This window comes from Myotis davidii, unplaced genomic scaffold (assembly GCF_000327345.1).
Source record: "Myotis davidii unplaced genomic scaffold, ASM32734v1 scaffold271, whole genome shotgun sequence".
Classification (NCBI taxonomy): Eukaryota; Metazoa; Chordata; class Mammalia; order Chiroptera; family Vespertilionidae; genus Myotis; species Myotis davidii.
In genome coordinates, this window is record NW_006284839.1 from 753,308 (window position 1) to 776,171 (window position 22,864).

The 22,864-nt window shown below is 42.2% G+C and overlaps 1 protein-coding gene and 1 long non-coding RNA gene across 3 annotated transcripts in view; one reads left to right on the forward strand and one right to left on the reverse strand.

Annotated features, from left to right (window-relative positions):
- The window catches only part of PDE6C (phosphodiesterase 6C), a 37,103-nt gene extending 18,719 nt beyond the window's left edge, over positions 1-18,384 (reverse strand). The window contains exons 1-11 of the mRNA XM_006755088.2: positions 16,077-18,384; positions 9,313-9,465; positions 9,117-9,206; positions 8,152-8,292; positions 6,781-6,855; positions 5,758-5,822; positions 5,589-5,655; positions 3,970-4,017; positions 2,489-2,638; positions 1,796-1,939; positions 442-510 (exon numbers count right to left, since the gene is read on the reverse strand). Coding sequence (XP_006755151.1) covers positions 442-510; positions 1,796-1,939; positions 2,489-2,638; positions 3,970-4,017; positions 5,589-5,655; positions 5,758-5,822; positions 6,781-6,855; positions 8,152-8,292; positions 9,117-9,206; positions 9,313-9,465; positions 16,077-16,556 — 1,482 coding nt within the window. The 5' untranslated portion in view covers positions 16,557-18,384. The remainder of the gene's footprint in view (positions 1-441; positions 511-1,795; positions 1,940-2,488; positions 2,639-3,969; positions 4,018-5,588; positions 5,656-5,757; positions 5,823-6,780; positions 6,856-8,151; positions 8,293-9,116; positions 9,207-9,312; positions 9,466-16,076) is intronic.
- The window catches only part of LOC102756338, a 31,740-nt gene extending 11,817 nt beyond the window's left edge, over positions 1-19,923 (forward strand). For both annotated transcript variants that reach the window (XR_001512315.1, XR_001512314.1), the window contains 5 exons: positions 8,111-8,202; positions 10,783-10,886; positions 13,739-13,873; positions 15,621-15,800; positions 18,520-19,923. This is a non-coding gene — a long non-coding RNA (uncharacterized LOC102756338). The remainder of the gene's footprint in view (positions 1-8,110; positions 8,203-10,782; positions 10,887-13,738; positions 13,874-15,620; positions 15,801-18,519) is intronic.
- The last annotated feature ends 2,941 nt before the right edge of the window (positions 19,924-22,864 follow it).

The window sequence follows — 22,864 nt, forward strand, 5'->3', positions numbered from 1 at the left end:
CTAAAAAAAAAAAGAAAAAGAAAACTGAGTTCCTCCAGGCTCCAAAAGAGAAGCTAGCGATGGCGATAATTGTGCCTGATACATTGTTCCTAGAAGGTTCATATGTTCTGTGATCCCATCATGTCTTCTGGGGTGGCCATGGTGAGATCCAAAACTATTAAAATAAATCCGACCAGGACATCTCTAGAATATGTGCCTCAAGTTCCTTATGCCATAGTCTAATTTCGCTGTGATTCTAAATTATCTGTGTGGATCTGACTGTAGGGGACAAAGGAAAGGAAATCAGGAAGCCAGAAGATGACTCTTTAGAAGAAATATCATTTCTTTTTAGCTTTGAAAGTTGTCAGGGAAGAAAAAACTCAACATTTATTTGAAAAATGAGAAAGCATGTCCTAATATATTTTATTAAAAGGGCATTAAGGATAGAAGTAAAACACTTACCAAAATTGTGACAAGTTGTTTTTCTTTACAGTCTTCAATTACATCTATACTTAACTTCTCTTTAAATTTCTAAAATGTAGAAGCAATTGAGATGTGAAATTCCTATAAAGGATATTTCTATTTGATTCCTCTGCTCTCAAAATCAGTTAAAATATATTTTAAATATGCTGTAATGAGTTTCATGACAAAGATACATTCTGGATACAAAAAAAAGAAAAGAAAAATCTAATGCATCTGATTATGAAGAGTTTTCTCCAAGAAATAATCTAATTGATTTCTCTATTCCCCCAAAAGGTAACATAAGCTGTCTGAGTAAGGAGAGAGAGAGAGAGAGAGAGAAACAGAGAGAGAGAGAGGTTTTGGGGGTTTTTTTGTATGTAGGTAAGAAAGAAAAATAAGTGGCTTACATTTTTTGTTATTTTGTTTGTTTATTAGTTTATAGCAATTTCCCTTTATTCTCCCCAGACCTTCTCATCTTCAACATCTCAAATTCTCAAGTCAAATTCTCTGAACTCTCAAATTACCCAGCAAAACCAACCAATCAAACAACAACAAAAAGACACACAACTAAAAACCACCCATCAAAACTATACCTATACACACACTCTAAAAGCTGGATAAGTAAAAGAACAATGGAATAAAAATAGTGTGATATATTCCTTCATTTGGTGGTAATTAGAATACTCCTAGCAAATATCTACTTTTTCTCCCACCATCCATGATGTTGATCTTGGTCATGTTTGGCCAATGAGAATTTAAGTGAATGTGATATGAGTAAAGACTTGAAATGTGCTTGAACAGTGGGCTTGCTCTGTTGCTCTGTGTCATGTTCATGAGAAGAATACCTGTTATGGAGCACCTGATCAAGAAAAATGAGGGTAATACATAGAACTAACCAAATGCACAGCTTGGAGCCAAGCCCAACTAAGATCAATTGAAGCCTGGTCAACCCACAAGTGCTGAGTGAGAATTAGATGTTTATTGTTGGAAAGCACTGAGATGTTATGGTTGTTATGCTGCATTACATGGCAATGGCTGACTGATATATTTCTCTTCCTGGAAATATTTTTTTTTCCTGCTAACACACTTGAATCCAGGTATCACTACTTGAGCTCCTACAGGCCCAGACACTATTTTTAACAAAGTGCTATTCCAACCAAGCAGCCTGAAAGTCCAGTCAGGGTCCATGTACACTGGGCCACCAGGTCCCCCCTTAGTCCCTCCTTCTTTACCCCCACTCCTTAGCTGAGGACTAAACCTATTCTCATTAGTCAGACCTCTGGGTAATTAGGTGAATTCCAGAAGCCCTGGTTAGATACCACCTAATATCCACAGTACCGAATTCCCCACTTACCAAAATAGACTCGATTTCATCAGGAGTGGCTTTGGTCTGGTTCATGAGCATTTCCTGAGCTATCTCCTTTCTGTTTTCTAGCTTATTCATTTTCTCATATGTATCAGTATTTAAAAGAGACCATCCAAGAAATTGTGTGAGAGTCTGAAATATATAAAATATGATTCAATTCTCTAAAATGAAAGGAAAATTGATTTGAAGGCAGCAAACCACATGCTTCCCTATCAATCTCCCTTTTAATCTACGAACAAAACATATTAACAATGCCCCAGACAATAAAGATGACTAAGCCCTGATTTCCAAAGTGCACTGTGCATCCTGAATACTTTATTAGAGGAGAGAAATTACAAAAATCTAGTAGAATAAGAATGACCTGAAAATCAGAGAGAGGGCTGGGGGTGAGAGCAAGAATAAGAGGGAATAGAAGTTGGGGTGGGGAGAAAGGATACAGAAACCTTCTTTCCCAGTTTCCTAGTATTGTAAAGAATTTTGATTAAGCCAAAAGTTCATTCTTTAGTAAAAGAATGTTGCAGTTTACAGAAGTCAGGAAAGAGAAATGACACAATGACATATTGGCTACAACCTTGTGTGACTCATGCTTAATTGCCCTTCAAAAATATCATCCCAAAATAACAAATAATTATGCATTCTCTATTATTTCATTTACCTCCATTATTTTATAATTGCACTTGCCTCAGTAATGTGTTCATCATATTCATCAAAAGGTTTTCCATCTTTCCTGTTGTAAAATGTAGCTACTCCCACAATGTCTTCTTTCTTGTTGACAATAGGCAGGGACAAGACATTTTTAATGACCCAGCCAGTGTCATCTACAGGTCCTTTCTAAAAACAATAAAGGCACTCAGATTGTTTTTTTTTTAATGTTTAATTCTGAAATAATTATAGATTTACAGAATGTTGCAAAAGAAATGTACAGAGAGGTCCCAGGTACCGTTGAGCCAGTTTTCTAAATGGACCATCTTGTAAACCAGGAAATAGACCTAATCTGTGAAGCTTATTCAAATTTCACCATATTTATATGTATTTATTTGTGTGTGCACATGTGTGTATGGCTTTATGCAAATTCATCACATGAGTAGATGTGTGTAACCTGCACTAGAATAGAGATACAAAACTAACCCAGCACCATAATAACTACCACCCCATCACTCCCCACTGGGGTCATTTTTAATTTAAAAAAAAATAATCTTTGGGTGTTAGACGCACAATTTCTATGTTGTGTCAGAACATGTCTAGGATTATATGGCCGTAAAAGTATTCTAGTACATTCAATTAAGTGTACTAGAACCAAGTGTCTGTCCTCCTGTCTTTGTCTCCCCAGCCCTAGGGATGAGAAGCACTTATCTCTGTGTTCCCTGTTTCACTTTGTCTGCCCTCCAACACCTGTTTAGTTAATTCTTTATATTAAATTATTTCTGTTGAAATACTTAGTGTGGTTTCTGTTTTCCTGACTGATCTATCAAGGTAATCTGTTGTACTGTGATGTAGTTCTATCTGGTAAACATCTGTCAAGCCCCTATGATGTATCAGAACCTAGTTGCCGGATACAAAAATGAATACATCACAGGCCCTAACCTCAAGATGACCACAATCTGGTGGGGGATGCAGACATAGATATTTAGGAATGTTTTTCAAAGTGTGGCCCTAGGGCCATATGAATGTGTTTGTTTATTTTTTTTAGCTTGTTTCATAACCTCTGGGCATGAATCTTGAGTAAATTATTGGATACTTCTGATGCCCTCCGAAGTCTGAGAATCATGGAACCATGATGTGGCACCTACACAGTAGGTAGCAAAGCAAAGGTAGTCAAGCACTCAACATCACATTATTCATTCTTCAGCCTCGTGTTAGCTTAGTTGGTCATCCTTTGAGGCCCCAGGTAAGCCTCATCTCTCACATGCAGCCTTCTCTACCTTTTTTCACTCATATGAAAAAATTTTCTTTTTCAGAGTTCCAAAAGCAGTTATAGTCTAGACCATTAATTTAGCATTTAAAGATATTTTCCAAATGCTTCAGAATTGTTGGTGTGTTTTTTTGTCTCTGAGTCTAGAGCCAACTCTGGAGAGGAGAGAAATGGTGTGGGGAGAGGGAGGCAGTGCTGCTCCCCTCTTCCTCAGCACTGAGAGGTGCGGCCTGGAAGAGGGCAAGATTACCTGAAATGTGAAGTATTCATCTGCAGGGGCATTCACCATATTACATATCTGTAAAGCAAGAGGAGACAGAAGTCCTAAAACATCATGTGCTGAAGCCATTAAACCCACAATGCAGAATAAGAAAGAACACACCAGGTGTGAGTATTTCCTCCATAGTCTTGATAGCTCACAAGCAAATTATTGGCACTGGACCTTGGCTAGGCCAAATTTGCTAACAACACATTGAAGTTAGCTTCTCTTCTGCTAATTAAGTCACTGGATGACATTTACTAGTAGCACCATCTCTGCACCTTCCTACTCTCCCAGCCTCTAAGGATTCTTCCAAATTCAAAGCAACTAGATGACTGAACACTGCAAAAAATACAAGGACAACACTAAAGAAAAAAACAAATATGCAAACAAATGCTGCACATATATTTCAGGAACTTGGATCTGAAGGGGGAGGAAAGAAAAATGCCAACATAAAGAAATGTTGAAAGCATCGAACATTCTTGCAGGGAGGAATTTTGATGTCAAAAAAAAAAGACACAGATGGTGGAGAAGCCCAACTCGGGAGAAAGAAGTCAGCTGTGAAGCAGGGAGAGTGTTTTTGAGGCCAAGTGGGAAAGCTATGGTGGCCCCATCCTCTGGCCTTGAGACCTATGGGACCTACCAGAGATCTTTTGCTTGTTGTCTTCCTGCACCTGACCTCTCACAGCCAGAAGTAGCCTACTGTCCACCGGGCCCACCCAACAGACCAGAGCAACAATCTTCACATCCTTTACCAACTCACTACATCTTGCATTGCAATCAGTGGCAAAATTCTCTCTTTATGTATTTTTCTCTTTTGTCAGTAATCTTCCATGCTTCTAAAGTCTTGACCAAGGGAACAGTACTTGAGGTAAAAATTAAACCCAGCAGCAATCATGGTCATGGGCTTTTAAAGGACTCTGAAATTTGTGTGGCTACAGTTTAAAAAGCTGGTGTCCACTACGTGTATTACATAGATGATGCTCTTATTTATAGTATTACATGGTATTTACTTCATGGAGACAGCAAGGAAAACATGTTTTTCTAGTCTTTGGATCAGAATATAATGTATTTTATTCTAAACAACATGATTCTATCATAGGAACACTGTAAAATCTGTACCTGATCAGTTTTCCTATTTAACTGGAAAGCTAAGAGCAAATGTGCAGCCTAATTTTATTAATGCGGAGGGCATTGTGCAACAAATCATCATTATCTTTAGTTCTGGCTCTAATTTACATCCTGCCCTTGATTTTTTTTTCCTTTTGCGTTTTCACCTATTTTTATTTTGTGTTATGTTGCTTTATTTGGTTGTTGAAACTTAAATCCTTTTTGTGACAAGGTAAATATGAATAAACATATATGGAAATGAAAAAATAAAGGCTGGGGAATGGATCAATTTTTCTCCTGCTGACAAAATATTTTCTTGTAGAGTTTGGGAGTCTCTAGTTAACCTACATTCAACTGCCAAGGTTGCTCTCACCGATGTCCTGTGCCAAAGGAAGTGGTCCCTCACCTTTCCCTGATATATTCTGGCTTTCACATTTGTTTGCAACTCTTAGCTAATAAGAGTTACATTCAGTATTATTTAATTTTGTTCAATAACTTACAAATCCATTTTCAGCAACGTATGTTGGTAATCCACTAACAAGAGTCCAGTGGTCTGCGGGAGGTGTCCTTGAGGAAGATTAGAAAAAAGAAAATCACTGCTACACTGAGAAGTGCATTGGGTACAAAAATAAATGGCAACTGCTACAGCTGCTTTATGGTAATACTCACGGAATCACTTTGATCTCTTCCTTCCCATGCAAAATGTAGTCAATGATTTTATAAAAGATGATTTCCTAAGAGGAAAGAGAGAGATTATGAGAAAAATCTTATTTCCCAATAAGCGCTTTTCACTGATGAACTTATATGAATAGTACCTTATTTCCCAACCACATTTCTTGGCATAATATAAATTAGAAAACTGCTGGTGTCCTGATGACAAGCTTGTAATAAAACTAGAAACATCATTGGCCATTTATCTACATGAGCAATCCTATTTAATTAAATTTACAAAGTTGAATTCACCTGAAAAATTTTTAGGGGAAACTTGTTTTTCCTTTAATCCCTTTCTATTGTCCAGAAAGTTCTGACTGATAACTTCATTAGAACAAATCCTGTCATTTCTCAACCTCAGTCAATGTTTTCCCTTCTCAGCTGGGCAGTGAGCACTCACTCCCTCTGGCACTGGCTCATCTGGACAAGTGCCTTGGAAACAGGATTCGGTGACTATGTGAGAACTAGCTCACTAGTTCTTTGGACAGAGAAGAACCTGAGGCCTGGACACGTTGTGTCCCATCACTTTGCCTTTCCTGTGTGCTGGGGATACAGTGGCAAACCACAATTCCTGCCCTTTGAAGCTTGCAGTTGAAGGTGGGGAATAAATCTAACCCAACCCTTCCTTAGAGATTCAATGTCAGAAGAAGGACCTGGGAACAGTGTGTTTCAAAAGCTGTGCAAGTAGCTCTGATGTGTCCCTCCCTGTTGAGAACCATTGGGCCCAAGCCTTGGATTTACAGAAAAGGAGAAGTTAAACAATGAGTTAAGGCCCGGCCACCCCACTGGCTTGGGGCAGAGCTGGGACTGGAACCTCAAACCCTTATGTAGTACTCTTTCTACTACTCGAAGGTCCTGCAGAAAGTTACAGGACTAGAACCCAGGCCTTCTGGGGCTCATGCTCCTTCCTCTATGCGTGGCTGCCTCTGGTTTTGGGACCTTGCACCATGTATGGATATCACCAAGGCAATTGGCACTTACTCTGCCATCTGGTGTCTTTGGACCTTTATAAGGCTCGACTTCTCCAAGCTTGACTGGCCATTCATCGTAGAATTCCTGGAGACAGTTATATTTAAACATTATTAAACTGTTCCATGACCTACCATATCTTATATGAATTTCATGTTTGCATATTTTATGTTAATTTATACTTCCAGAATTTTAGCACTGGAAAACGTCTCTAATTCCCAGCAATACTGCTTATAGGAACATGTGTGGACAAGTCACTTAAGCTTTTTTATCAGCAAATGGGGACAATAATAGAATTCATACTACAGAGTCATTGTGAGGATTAAGTGAGTAATACATACGAAGCACCTACTCTGATACCTAATTAAAAGTACTCAATAAAGAGCAACTCTTTTATAGAATATTAAATCTAGCAGTTTCTCACAAAGCCAAATATAGTCTTACCATGTGATCCAGCAATAACCCTCCTTGGTATTTACCCAAAGGAATGGAAAATGTATGTCTACAAAAAGATCTGTATTTTATTTATAATAGCCAACATTTGGAAGCGCCCAAGATGTCCTTCAGTAGGTGAATGAATAAACTGTGGTGCATCCAGACAATGGAATATTATTCAGCATTAAAAAAAAAAAGGAGCTATCGAGCCCTGAAAAGACATGGAGGAAACTTATGTTTATTACTAAGGAAAATAACCCAATCTGGAAAAGCTACATACTGTATAATTCCAACTATATGGCATTATGGGAAAGGCAAAACTATAGAGGCAGTAAAAAAAAAAAATTATCAGAGGTTGCCAGAGACTTGGGGTAGGGAGAGGGAGAGATAAATAGGAGGAGCACAGGATTTTTAGGTAAACTATTCTGTATGATACTGTACTGGCAGATATATGACATTATGCATTTGTCCAAATCCATAGACAGTACAACACAAAGAGTGAATCTGAATGTAAACTGTGGATTTTAGTTAATAATAACATCAAAATTGATTCATCAACTGTAACAAACGCACCACATGAATGCCAGATGTTATAATAGGAGAGACAGATAATATGGGAACTAACTGAACGTTCTGCTCGTTTTTTCTATAAACCTAAAATTTCTCTTAAAAAATAAAGTCTTTTAATTAATATTTATTTTTTATACAAGACTCATTGAAGACACAGACAACTAGAAAATAGAAAGGCCAAGATTCAAGTCCACATCTTTTTTGCTCCAAAATGCTCATTTTTTACCTCTGTACCTTACTTTCTTGGCTCTGGTTCTTGTGAACTATCATGACTGATTATTCACATAGGGTATCCATTTTTAAATGAACCACATTTTGTGTGATATGTGTTTTACAGGTGATTTTAAGCAAGACAGAAATGGGTGGAGCAGTGAGGACCTTCTCCTTGGTCATGTCCAGCAGTCCAATGGAGTACCGCTCACAGTTCAGGTATGTTCGAACTGTGTAGAGCACTTTGTGAAACTGTCGCTCAATGTCTGTGAGCTCTTCAAATACTTTATTGGCTGACCACATAAGGATCTGAAAGTAGATATTAAAAATAAAACAGTTAGGACAACATACACTATGAAAATATAGAGCTTTAGCCATGAGCTGCATCGAATAAAACGAATCCATATCACTAGACAATGCAATTCCATTTTTGAACATGTCCACGTCCGGCAAAATACTGACTCTCTGTGTGGGAGAATGAGTAGCCCTTTGCAAGGCTGTGGGCTTAGGAAAGAAGATGAGCAATGATTGGTTCCTATGTCCAAGTGTTTTGGCTTCGAAGGGCAGATCATCTAAAATTGGATGCAGAGACAGACCCTAAGCAGAGTGCAATATTGGTGGCCCACTGGCTCCTGTTGACCCTCATCAGAACCCTTCAGTCTGAGGGCTGACACTCTACCCACTGAGCCAAACCAGCTAGCGCCCAATGTTGTTCTTTATTTTGCTGGCTCAAGGAGGAAACAGACTTCAGAGGAATGATTTGCTCCTGAAATTAATAGCTTTATGTACCAGGCACTACGAAGAGCTTTATGTAAACTAATTTACCTAATGGCCATTTAGGAATCACAGTAACCATGTGGGGTAGGTACTATAATTATCATTGCCATCTCATAGATGAAGAAATCATGGCCACCTTGGTGTCTGAAAAAAGGAACCCAGTGCACATACAGATGAATGGCAGGCAGGTGGGAATGGAAAGCCAGGGCAGACCTTGAGAAGACATCTGGGGCTGAAGTTTGGGGATCTGCTCCATGTGGGCTAAACCACCACAGGGGAGAGAGAGGGTCTGGGCTTGTTGCCTCCAGGCCCCTTTGTCAGAATAAGTCAGCATGACAGTGTCACCTCCCCTTTACCTGGCTTCTTCGAGATTCAACACTGTACAAGTAGTGGGTATGATGAAGCTTTAGGATGATGGAAACAAAGGTGAGGTATTTGGAAAAGACCTACAGACAGCAGAGAAAAAAGCAGATTAGGTGTGACATCTTTCTCTTGGATCTATAACAAATACATTTCCTAAGCCTCCGACTGGATGCCCAGGGTTAGCATTACCTCTTCATCCTGCTTGGAGAATTCAGATGCATTTACTTTGTTAACTGCCATAACCACAGCCAGAACCTCCTTGCCCATCACGATCGGGGTTGCCAGCAGGTTCCGAGTGACATACCCGGTTTGTTTGTCCATGAAGTCAGAAAAATGGCTGTTCTGAAAAAAATGCACACACATTTGCCAAGCAGCACAGAAGCATGGAGTGTGGATCTAGAAATGGCAGCAGGTCCTTCCGTCTATTCCAAATTCTATCGACAGATAACCGGGGCCCCAGCGCAGTGGTCCTGAGCAAACACCCCCCATCCTGTGATTGCATTGAACGAAATTGCCCGTTTCAGAGGGAGCGTTTTCCAGCTGAGCTGTGGCCTATCCAGGTTAGGCTGAGGTTGGGCCAGGAGAAAAGAGGTGATGCCACGGCCAAGTGGATAGAAGATGCTAAGAGGAAGGGAGGGAAAGACTAATGGTTACAATGAACAGAAAGCGTGTGGCGGGAAGGAGAGCACAGCTGGGGTTACAGGTGTGTTTCACAGAGCTCACAACAGTAAAATGTGCAGTTGAAACCAGAGAACCAGTACATCATCACCTAAAGAAAACTTAGTATTCCCCCAAACTTCTAATCTCGCCTGCCAGGAAATCAGTGTTAACTGCTTGGTATGTCTCCTTCTAGGCCTTGCTCTACGCTTTGACAAAGACTTTTCTGGGGCTTTTTTTTGGTGTGTTTCTTTAATGCTCACCCAAGGAGTGAGGATATTTTCCCATTGATTTTTAGTGAGAGTGGAATGGGGAAAGAGAGAGAGAGAAACATCGATGTGAGAGAGAGAGACATTGATTGGTTGCCTCCCACACACGCCCGGACTGGGGGCAGGGATGGAATCTGCAACCCAAGAACTTGCCCTTGACCTTGAATCAAACCTGTGACCCTCTGGTGTGCAGGCCAACACTCTAACCAAGGAGCCAGTGCTCTTCTCCCTCTCTCTCTCTCTTTCTCTCTCTCTCTCTCTCTCTGTGTGTGTGTGTGTGTTTTTAAAAAAAAATTCCTTACTCATTTCATACAATACTTTCATCACATAACAATGTAATGGACGTCTCTCCAAACCAGTGCATACAGATGCAAATTTACCTCCTAAATTCTTGCACATTACTCGACAGTGTGGAAGCTCCATGATCCACTCAACCAGCCTGTACTGATTCATTCTGTTTGTAGTTTTCTCCACTGCAAACAATGCTGCACTGATCATTCTTGCTTTTATGTTTACGTGATGGGTTTCCCAAAGTGGAAATCCCTTTTGGGTCACCAGGTGTATGCAGTTTTTATTTACACAGATTACTTTTACAAAAGGTTGGAATTCTTACTTCCACTGATGGTCATAGATGAGAGGACCACCCTCTTACCAGCACCAGATCCTTATCAGTTGCTATTGTTCTACCAGGCTAATGTCTTTCATTCATATACTTTTTTTTGTCTTTCTTGAGCAGAGAGGAAGTAGATCTTCCCAGATACAAGCCTCACGTGGTAGATGCAGGAGAAGATTCTAATACACTCACCATGGAAAGAGCAGAGAGGTGAGTTTGGTAAGGTGCGTAAACAAAAGGGCTTGAGAAGAAGGTGAAGGATGGTGGTTGTCTTATTGGCTGTAAGTCAGAGGAATACGACTCTGCATGGGAATAGACTCAGCCTTCCCTGGGCCTGACTAGCTTCTCTTTGGACCTGAGGCTTCTTCGATTAGAACTGAACTTACAGCCTAGCTCTGAGAATCCTTGGCCAAAATTAACGTGGTGTTCTCCCACAAGTTGTATTATTTCCATTTCCTAATGTTGATGGTGCTTCTAAGAGCAGCACAAACCTTGGAGACTGGACTCTGATCAGTTTCCCAAAGTAAAAAGGTGAGAGTCTACTGGTGTGACTTCTGGACTGGAATTTCCACCAGGGAACATGGGCTGCTTGGTCAACAGCGCTCATGCTCAGTTCAGAGCAGGAGTCCCTGCCTGTGCCTCAGAATCCCCTGCAGGTAAACGCAGATTTGCAGACCTCACAGCAGACCCATCAACCCTAATCTCCTAAAGTGGGGTCTGTCTTCCCCAGCAATCTATACTTTTAGTGGGTGAATCACTCCTGTGGAGAATCCCTAGAAATGGGATCCTTCACAAAGAAAATGTGAGGTGTCTGACACATAGTGGGCATTCAAAATATACCAGGAAGAGAAACCTGAAACTTTTTGGGTCTCCCTGGATGAAAAATAGCTATCTTTTACAATTACCATTTTGCTTTTAGTTCTAGTTTTTCTAACTAGTTCTAATCAGTAAAGAAAGTAAATGCTCTTCACTGATGGAAGACCATACCTCCTTCTGAGGGCCAACACTGCCCCATGCCAGCAAGAGCCACATTTCTTCCCTAACTACTTTGTCTGGTACTTCTCTGCTCCAGTAGCATCTTCACTCTCAGGCACTTTCTCTTATTGCACTGCTTGCCCAGCTTATGTTCCGATTTCCTCCTAACTGTTACCCGTTACAGAGCATGATCACCTTCACTTACACAGCAATCTGGGCCACTAGAGGGATAATCAAAATGCCAGAAACATGCACCACGGAGTCCAGTCAGCATCTCCTGGTGGACACTCCACTCTGCAACTTCAATGCTTGATGCTAGTTCGCTCTAGATCAGCCGTGGGCAAACTACAGCCCGCAGGCCGGATCCGGCCTGTTTGAAATGAATAAAACTAAAAAAAAAAAAAAAAAAGACCATACCTTTTTATGTAATGATGTTTACTTTGAATTTATATTAGTTCACACAAACACTCCATCCATGCTTTTGTTCCGGCCCTCCGGTCCAGTTTAAGAACCCATTGTGGCCCTCGAGTCAAAAAGTTTGCCCACCCCTGCTAGATTCTACACACAAGGAAATGCTCTCAAGTTCAATTGGCTGTTTTGAGAAAATGGCTTATACGTTTGAAAATAGAATGCTTGCTTATTATTGTATCTGAAAGTCCTGGATGAAATCACCCATCCAAACACAGGAAAGGAGAAATGGGGCTTTCTCCTTTTTAATTTTCACCAGCTCAAACCATCCTTATTGACGTTTGTTTGGTTAATTTCTGTATTTCTCCAAATCACAAACTCCCCTTGATGGTCCTTCTTCAAAGCAGCCACTAAAAGCATTGGAGAGAACATTGTGTAGAACAGTAGCCCACCTGGATCATAGCATTATTAAATTCTGATTAAATACCATTATCCCTTGAGATTAGGAGTCAGAAAGAGAAAGGAAGGAAGAGAGAGGAGGGAGGAAAGGAGGCTATAGCGCCGTGTTAATCATTGAAAACGTAGGCTTCTCCATGGCTTTCTTTTAACCACAGTCAGAACGAGAATCACCTATCCATAGAATTAATCAGCAGCTTTCCCAGTAGAAAAATAAATTATTAACTTGAAAGAATATCTCTCAGTTTCCTGTTATTCAAAGTTTTCCTGCCTTTAACCTATTTTAAAAACAGGCAATAACCCTTGACCCAGTTTTGTCCACCCACACACAGCCCCCAATCCCCTTTGGCATAAATGTGATACTGTCAAAGTGATCATTTATCCACCTACCAGAACCAGGCACTTACATGCATAGCTCACGGACACAACCAATAGTACAGTGAAGGCCTGGGGTGGAGTGGGAACCAGGTGGGTGGGGGGCATTGGGGGAAATGGGGAACTTCTGTAATACTCTCAACAATAAAGATAAAAAATTTAAAAAACGATCAGGCACTTCATGTCCATTTAATCCGTATATTTGGTTACCTCCATTTCTCAGGTGCAGAAACAATCCACCACATCATTCCTCATCTCAGACCTGGATGTGCATCCAGGTCTGTCTGATATCAAAGCTGTCACCCTCCAGTGGTCGGCAAACTACGGCTCGGGAGCCACATGCGGCTCTTTGGCCCCTTGAGTGTGGCTCTTCCACAAAATAAGAGCCACACTCAAGGGGCCAAAGAGCCGCATGTCGCTCGCAAGCCGCAGTTTGCCAACCACTGCCCTACACCATGTGGCTTCCCTGTTACAACCTTTGTGGACCCCCAGTTTTGAGAGCACCACCTGGGGCCGAGGGCCAGTTCTGCCTTTGTCTGGGTGTGAGAAGACCTTCCCTCACCTGTGCACACACTGCTGGCCGAAAGAAGTTGTGTGTGGTCAGCGGTGTAGTAAAAGATGGAGGCCCCTGAAGGCCTGGGTTATGGTCCCAGGCCCACCACATCCTGCCTCATTGACCTTGTGAAGAGTCTCATATAGACAAGATGGAAAAATAGATATGCCTTTCCCACAGGGTCTTTGCCAGAATCCAGTGAGATTGAGAATGAGAAAATCTTTATAACATGCCAAGTGCAAGGAAAAGGTGAAGAATTAATAGAAATTTCATTTAAAACATCAGTTTCTGTCACCTTTCTCTTTGCAGATTTTGCCACAGTGACGGAAAGGTGGTGAACTTGCAGAGCATGGACTGCTGGCTACCAGGGGTCGGGGACTAGATGAAAAAAATGAAGGGATTACAAGTACAGATTGATAGTTACAGATCAGTCATGGGTGCCAGGTGGGTGCTGGGAACATTGGGGGAATTGCTCTGTAAAGTATATAACTGTCTCTGCTGTACACCTGAAACTAATACAGAATAATAGCGAATGTCAACTGTAATTAAAAAATTAAAATTTTAAAAAAATAATTAAAGAGCACATTAGAAAGAAACGGCAGAGACATGGGGTTTGGTGAGGGTGAGGCCTCGATTCTCTTCCAGCCCTTTTCATTCACTGACCAGACCATGAGCTCTGGGAGAGACACAGCTCCCGTGACCCTAGCTTCCCATCTGCCCCAGGAAAGAGTTGGACTAAGGACTCTAGGAGCCCTTTCCATCTCCTATCCCACAGTTGACTTGAAATTCACTTCCTCCTCTCCCATCTGCACACCCAGAGAGGAATGGTTTTCAACATTGGCCGTATAGTGGAATCATCTGAAGAGCTTTTTAAAAATATTACTGCCTGTATGCCAACCCCTCAGAGTCTATGTAATTGATCTACCGAGAGTCTCAGACACCAGTATTTTTAAACTCCCAATTTGATTTAATGTGCATCGAAAGCTGAAAAGCACCACTCTTGGGAAAAACATAAAAATGGAGATGAAATGAGGTCTTTGTCTCTCTTCTGAGCTCAGGAGGGTGTCTGTCTTCAACACACTCACCTCTGTCTCACCGGTAACAGCCAGAGGTCCTCAGGAAAAGGGAGGACAGAGAGACATGGCACACCCACCCCACATCACCTGCCCTGTCCACGCAGGGCGCTCACCACGGACAGCAACAGACCAAGGCCAACTGACCTTTTCAGCAGCTCCATTCTACCTTTTTCCCCTCAACAAGGAGAACGGGGCTCATTAGTAAAGTATGACAGCAGAAGTCATCTTATCCATCTCTCCTTAGAAAGAAAAAAAATCTTGCTTGTCACTTTCTTAAGTTTGATGTCCTAGTAATTTGGGAGATGGGCTCAGCTGGAGACTGGCCAAAAGCACATTTCCACGAGAAAAACTCAGGTGTGTGGGGACAGCCTTCTAAATGGTGTCCCCGGAACTTTGCCGTAGGACACAGCTCGGTTTAGTCACTCAAAGAAGCTGCAGTAGGCCTCTTGAAGCAGCCTCAGTTCCCTGAAGGGAGGGGTGGGGAAGGACTGAGGACTAATGTGTCCAGCTTGCAGCAACCCTTGCACCTGAGAGCTGTCCTGTGGTTGTTTGCTGAGTGTTGCTAATATTTGACAACTCATGACTTCTGGATCGGTGGGCCCCTCCTCTCCTCCCCGTAATCAGCTTTGGGAGGCAGGAGGGAGATTATCCTCCTGCCTGCAGCTGCCCCCTTCACAGGCCTCCACGCGGAAAGCCTTTCGGAGGTGGCTCCCCGTGGACTCCCTGGCAGCATAATCCTCCTCTCCCCTTTCGTTAATAGCAAATCAAAATAATGGGACACGTGTAGAAAAAGTTTCTCCAACTCCAGGCTGTTGTTGCCTATGGCTCTTGCAGAGTGGAAGGATTATGGGTGACTTGCATTTCCTCCTTTTTATCTGTATTTTAGAATCTTCCTAAAAGAAACCAGCATTGCAATGGTAAGGAGTAGTTAAATGTTATGTTTCAAAAGGAGATAACCGTTTGTGCAATATTGGTCTCAGGGGGGCCCAAACATCCCATTTGCCAGATTGGAATTCATTCTTGATAGATCTGCATTATGCAGGGCAGAGGGGTGATGATCTAAACCTGAACTTTCCGATGGTATTATTTTTTCTTTCTGCACATTTGGTCTATAGGTGAAAGAATCCATTTGGGAGCCAATCCACTCCAAAGACGTGTGTGCTGTGGGTGAGAGGCATGGGGAGCGGCATCTGACTGTTGGCTGAGCTCCCCAGGGGCAGCCTGTGTGGTGTTGTTAGAAGCATGTGCCCAGAGCATGGAGGTGTAAGCGAAGGTGTGAACTGTACCTGGCCCAGGTAAGTTACCTGACAAAATGCCAAATTTACACAATGAAATTATTTATTCTTTATCTGAAATTCAGATTGAACTAGGCCTCTGGAATTTTTTATTTGCTAAATCTGGCAGCCCTGGAGCTGGGTACTCCTCTGCTGCCCCCACTCCCCAGGTTAGAGTCAAACCCATGGCACAAGGATGCCCACCTACCCCCCACCCCCACCTCAGCTCTCTTTCCCATTGTCCCTCAGGACCCTGCCAAGTCCTCATCTCCGCCCCCCTGCCCTCAGGCCACTTACCTTTGTTACATCTGGAACGTTAAGGGCTTTCTTTGAGTGAGCAACCCAACCCACTACCCCGATGTCCAATGGAAACACCACTTCTCTGTCAGGGACCACTAGGTTGTCCTCAAACTTGGATGTGGGGGTGACATCCAGCAGCCTGGAGGCCACCTCGGGCGAGCCGTTGCGGGCCCGGCACAGGAACAGGCTGCAGCGATCCGCCCGCAGCAGCCGTGCCAGCCTCTTCAGGACCAAGTGTGCTGCGGGTTCGGCGCTGCCCGCGTCCTCCTGCATGGCCTGGAACAGCTCCAAGCACAGGGCTGCCTCCTCCTCTGTGGACAGCCCGGGGGAGGACCCGCTGGCCAGGCCCTGCACCTCGCTGTGCTTGGAGGCTTCTCCCAGCGCCCCTGTCCGCAGCTTCCTGTGGAAGTACTCCTCGGCAAACCCAGGGTGGTCCTCCAGGTAGCTCTCCACAGCCTCTTGGCTGACCTCGCCCATGGCAAGGCTGGCTTTACTGCTGCTGTTCAGGAAGGAAGACCCTCAGAGCACCACCTGGGACCGAGGGCCAAGAAGGAACTACATCCTGATCAAGGCTGCTGCGTAGATCCTAAGCGGCACCTCACTGAACCCCAAAGGCCAAGCAGAATGGTTGCTTAGCAGAGCTTTCCAACTGCCTGTAACTCTTGCGGTGTGACAGAAGGCCCTGGCTTAGAGTGGGATTCAGGAAGCACAGGATTACAGAGTTCTTCAGGACACGAATCCCTAAGCATCATTAGCGTGTAAGTCCTCGGAGAATCTTCAGAGCATCTTAGATCAGCCAGGGAAGCGGCACGCTGAAGTAACCATTTCAGAAATACAGCTGCACATGCTGATTCTGCAGTTAGTGGAATCGTCATGCAGCTCGGAAGCATCATCAACATATCTCTGAACATATCCATTAGCATAAATTGGCAACTGGAATCATTCTTTCAAGACAGCGATATGAAGTGAGAACAACCTTGGGTGTGTCTGTTTATATAGCAACTTTAATGAACACTGGGGGAGGTGGAAGGGTTTAACATCAACCCAAGATAAAATGGAATATTAATTTTTCCTCTTCCTAAAAATTCTTTGATTATTCAGGTTGCATGGCCTACTTTTTTCTCTAAAACCCTCACCTCTCAGTTGCCCTCACTTGAGAAAGCTGGATCTAGGAAGTGTTTTAAAGGAACTAATCTTGGGCTTATTACTAGAGAGGTGAATGTGGCAAAACATTAGTCTGTGATCCAAGCCTCATCAAGCCACAACGTAAATAATCCTTATCAAGAGACATAAGCGCAAAAAGCAACCCATGCAGCTGCTAACTGGGTTTTCCTGCTAAGCGTATTAGCTGGATTTTGTTTTCAATAGTAATAGCCAGACCTCATACATTTTTACTCTAAGGTACAACCTGTTAAATGTACTGGATGAAATTTGTCTTGTCTGTTGCTAGGATCCTTAATGTCTCAGGGACTTCTGGCCTGGAAAGTACACTTACCACTACTTAGTTTTGTTTAATGTTCAATTTATTAAGCTTTTACATTGATTAAGCACATTTTCCCAAATATTTAAACACTATTATGCAACTCATAAGTCAAACTATCCGTTTCATGAACCAATTTTCCTTAAATATTTAAATGCTGATTTCAACCTTACTCAAGATCTTTTAACTATTTCAATAAAGCCACAATATTTGTATTACATACTCCCTTGAACAGAAATACAGCTTTTACTTGTGAGAAACCGAAGCACAGAGAAATTAATTAACTTGCTCAAGGTCTCACAGCTAGTAAGTGATAGTGACCTGCCCCAAAACTACCAGCTTAAATAGGATTAAATTAAAGAGTGCACCCATGGGCTGTATAGCGCATCATACTAGCTGCTTATAGGGGAATATACAAAGACCTTCCCTCTAAGGAATTTAAAATCTAGACAGAGATCATAAAATGTCAAACACCAACACAAGGGTTAAATAAAAATCCCAGGAACTCTTTTTAAAAGCCTACAGATATACCAAAGAATGGCTTAACTTCCTTAAACTTTTTGCTTAACAAGATTATGCTTTTCAGTAGTATACTTTATTAATAAACACACATAATATTTAATTCCAAAACTGCTAACATTTTCCACTGTGGTTAACTATTTCTATAGGAAGCAATGCTAATAAAATAGCCAAAATTGTAATAAACTGAGTTATTTTAATCACTGGAAATAAGCAAAGGGAAGGCCAAATATTATGGGCATGCCATTTGTGCATCTTTGCCAGGAAGCTACAGTAATGGGTGAAATCGGGAAGATATTTGCCTGTCAGTCACACCTGAGAACAGGTCATTGGCCAGAGTAGCGTGGCCACTGCCAACGCAGGGAAATTTAAGATATTCAATCTCCCAAACAAAGAGGTCCACTCTTACGCTCACTTGTGTTCTTGGGACTCTTGTTGCAGGGGCTGTGCCCTCCTGGCCCCCCTGTATTTGCTGTGAGCCATGTGGACCCCACACAATGGACTGATGGACTGCAACTAGCTAATGCTATACTGGACCCAACTCCATCACAGAAAGGAAACTTTGGATGCTGACTTTGCTTTTAGCTTTGTTGAATCCCCAGCTACACATTTTCCAGGACTGGATTAAAGGAAATGGGACTTTGGAAACCCAGGGATGTAATTCCACGCAGATAAAAATCACTCATCCTCCCGTGTGAGTCTCAGAAAAGTCTCTCAAGATATTGTAAATACTTCAAATCCCACTAGCAATGGAGAAAGACCATCCACATGGTCTTTATTCCCTGATAACAGCAGGCATGTCAGGCACATCCTGGCAGCTAACTGCAAAGGGCCCTTTCACCTTGGCCTTTTGCACCTAATTGATGGATATGACCAGGCATCTCAGAGATTATTAATCAAGTAACTAAATTGATTAAATTTAATGACAGCTTTGTTACCACTGAAAAAACCACGTTGAAAAAAATGAGTTTGACTTTTTGTACTGGGACATGTTGGCTGAATAATCTTCATTTTCTCACCAATTATTTTGTCATCTTTTGAATGCAGTCAGAAGATAATTGCTACCCATTTTTTCTGTTTCTGTTTTTCCTTATCTGTCAGGATATGGATGTAAATGTCACTTTGTACAAAAGGGAACTGGTTGGAAATGCTTAATTTTTATAATGGTAAGAGCATACATTTATTGCATCAGATCTTCTTTCAATTATGGTAAAACATTTTTCAATATTTCCTAGGAGTTAGTGGCTTGTTTGCTGATGCATTCATTAAGGTAACACTAAATCTGTTACTACAGGTAACCCCAAATTTCAGCAGCTTAATCCAATGAGAGTTTATTTCTCATTCACATAAAATTAATCATTGCTGGGGGTCCCAGGCTGATGGAGGCTCTACCAGTGGCCAGGTGAGAAAGGAGAGAGAGCCAGGAAAATTGGATGGGCAGCTTTCATGAGCCCTATCTCCGTGCACACAGCACACAGCACTTTAGTCCACCTTCTATTGACCAAAACTTAGGCCTATGGCCTTACAGAGATGCAGGAAGTGGGGAGGTTCCTTTTGGCCAATCCCTCTTCCCCAAAAGTGTACATAATGGAAGGAGAGTACAAATTTTTTTTGATAGAAGGATGGTTAGCCCCCTCTGCTACAAGGACTAAATCCTGAGAAATTATATTTTAGAAAGAATGACTGCTGACCAGGTTTTTTTAAATAAACGTTTTATTGAAGCTTACCTAAAATGACTAATTTTATCACAACAAATTAAATCAATATCTATTGATTGAATCCCTACTATGTGCAAGTCTTTTTTTAAATATATTTTTATTGATTTCAGAGAGGAAGGGAGAGGGAGATAGAAACATCAATGATGAGAATCATTGATTGGCTGCCTCCTGCAGGCCTTCTACTAGGATCGAGCCCCCAACCTGGGCATGTGCCCTTGACAGGAATCGAACCCTTTGACCCCTCAGTCCACAGGCCAATGCTCTATCCACTGAGCCAAAGCAGATAGGGCTATGTGCAAGTCTTTGGCTGAATCCATTGGAATAGCTGGTAGGGGCTGATACCAAGGTGAATGAAACATGGTCTGTCACTCCAGGACAGGAAAGAAAATGAACCTTTGTGTGTATTATATGCAATATAATTTTACATCTAGAAAAAAACTATTTTCAAAGAGAATATCTGTTTTATACTCTGATTAAACATTTTCACTGTAGGAAAATTTGGAGCCAAATAAAAAAACAAACAAACCCACCTTTACAGCCCCTAATCCTATCACACAGAGGTAATTGCTGTGAACATTTTTCCCATTGATATTTTATCTATATGTGCATATTTGAAATTGTATTTTATGTAGACAAATTTCAAAGCATTAAAGTTAAAAACATCAGTTGACCTGTTGACCTGTATTCACGTACCGTGAACATGAAGAAATCCGAGAGAGGATGCCAAAATAAACTGTTTCCTTTGCCGGTGTCTGGGACAACAGATTCATTGATTTAGCATTAAGAGAGAGCTTGAGTAGGAGGAGGAACATTTACACACACTGACCTTTAAGCATCTAACAAATAAATGAAAACATCTTGCTATAAAAACAACCACTATGAAAGTGCATTGAAATCCCCTACATTTATTCAGTATATGGTGCGTGTAAGGACCACCAGAATATGATCTAGGACTGTGGTTGGCAAACTGCGGCTCGCGAGCCACATGCGGCTCTTTGGTCCCTTGAGTGTGGCTCTTCCTAAGCCTTAGGAGTACCCTAATTAAGTTAATAACAATGTACCTACCTATATAGTTTAAGTTTAAAAAATTTGGCTCTCAAAAGAAATTTCAATCGTTGTACTGTTGATATTTGGCTCTGTTGACTAATGAGTTTGCCGACCACTGACCTAGGAGAAATGTAGGTGAACTTTTCTAGCATAATAGCTGTCCAAAGTGGGGAGCTCTCCATCACTAGAGGTGTTGGAGGAGAACCTGGAAGATCTCTACTCTGGAATGGCAGAGGGGATCCAAGCATTGCACAGGAGATTGAGAGATGCCCTCAAGTCCTTTCCCACCTACAGTGCATAGATACTACCACCTGTGTGGCCTGCAGGAGTGGCTCTGGAGCTGGTCGGGATTATACATCTTGTGATAAAACCGGCCTAATCAGAAGATCTTCTGGTTAGCCCGTAGGCCAGAAACAGGGCTTTCCTAGCTCTGGGGCAGTAAGGAGTGAAAGCATCATCATTGGCTCTCCAGAGGCACCAGAGACTCAAATGGGAGCAGGAGTGGAGGGGAAGGTGCAAAGTGGAAGCAGAACAGGCGGGTAGATGTCCAAAGAGTTACAGTGTGGGGGCTAAAAAACCCACAAAGTTTCCCTCCCACCTTCTAAATTCTTCTAGTTGAGCTAATAATCACATTAGCAGAGACAGAGTAACAAGAGAAAATAAAAATGTTAATACATGCAAGGAATTCAAATAAGCATGAAAATTCCAAAGGCAGTGAGGGAACAGTGGGTATATATGACATTTTGGACAAAGGAAAAAGGTTGAGGGTTAAGGGGGGGCGGGGCGGTTAGGGGTCTAAGATTTCAGAAGTGAGAATGGGCAATTTATAGGGAGTTAAAGAAGAGGGAACACAGGTGGTATGAAAATCCCCCAAAGCAACTAGGAAACAGTGGGACACGGGGAGTATCTGGCTAGCAGGCCCCTGCCTGACGCACTCCTACTTGCCACGCTTAATTCACATTAGGCGAAGGCGACAGACATCCGAGGTCCTAAGGTTCCCTTCCTGAAGCAGGTGTTTCTCAGTCTCTTGGCCATGAAAGGAGGAGAGTAAAGGTTCTTTTCTGAGTCTTTGTCTCTTAGTAACCAGTTAAAGGCCAGTATTCCAAAAGGCAGCTTCCAGTGGCAAAACTTTAGTCTCCTTCAACAGGAAGGTGATGAAAAACCCAGGTGCCTTCTCAGGGGGCTCAACAGGAACCCCAATGCTTTCCCCCGCGGGACCATCAACCCCTTATTTCTATGCCTGGCAGCCAACCTTCTCTTCCCCAGCCCTCTCTGAGTTTGTGTCAGCAAAATGGTACAAATTCATCTCAGTTCTTTCCAATTTGGGTCATGGAGAAACAACTGGCATTGTATGGAGGGAATGTTACAAAAGGGTATTTCTTAGATCACTAATTCTCATTCGGCCAAAAGCCAAATCTTTGGGCTACTTATATTAGAGGAACTGGTAAAGTCTGAATGGAAAGAGAAAAATAAGGTAGGTAAATTGTGCCATCACGCAGACAAAAATAGCATTATGTGTCACACCGTTGTAACTTAATTGACCATTAGACGCTTGTCATAGGGTTTACCTCCCCCACTCTTGTCCACCACTCAGACAACTGCTTTAGCTGTTTTGAAAACAAAACGAAGTCCTACGAGGGCTTTGAAATAAAATCGTATCATACACAATTGGTAGGTGTGTTTCAAAGTGGTTTGAGCAAAACGCCACAAAGTAGGCGACCACCGAGGTTGCTAAAATATTTCCTGTCCTGACCAGGGTTGCGTTTCTGGAGAATATTTAACAGGGAGGGTTTTAATGCTTCTAAAGATGTTGAAACTAAAGAACAAATATTGACCCACAAGGCAGCACAACTCTCCTGAAAGGGAGTAAAATACATCCTTTATAAAATGAAAAACGACTTGGCCGAAATATTCCCCAGCCCCTTCACAATTGGCCCTAAGAGGGCGGAGGGGCCAAGTTGGCAGAGCCAGGCGCGGGCACTGACGCACCAGGCGGCATCATCCGAGGGCCTCTCGCGCTG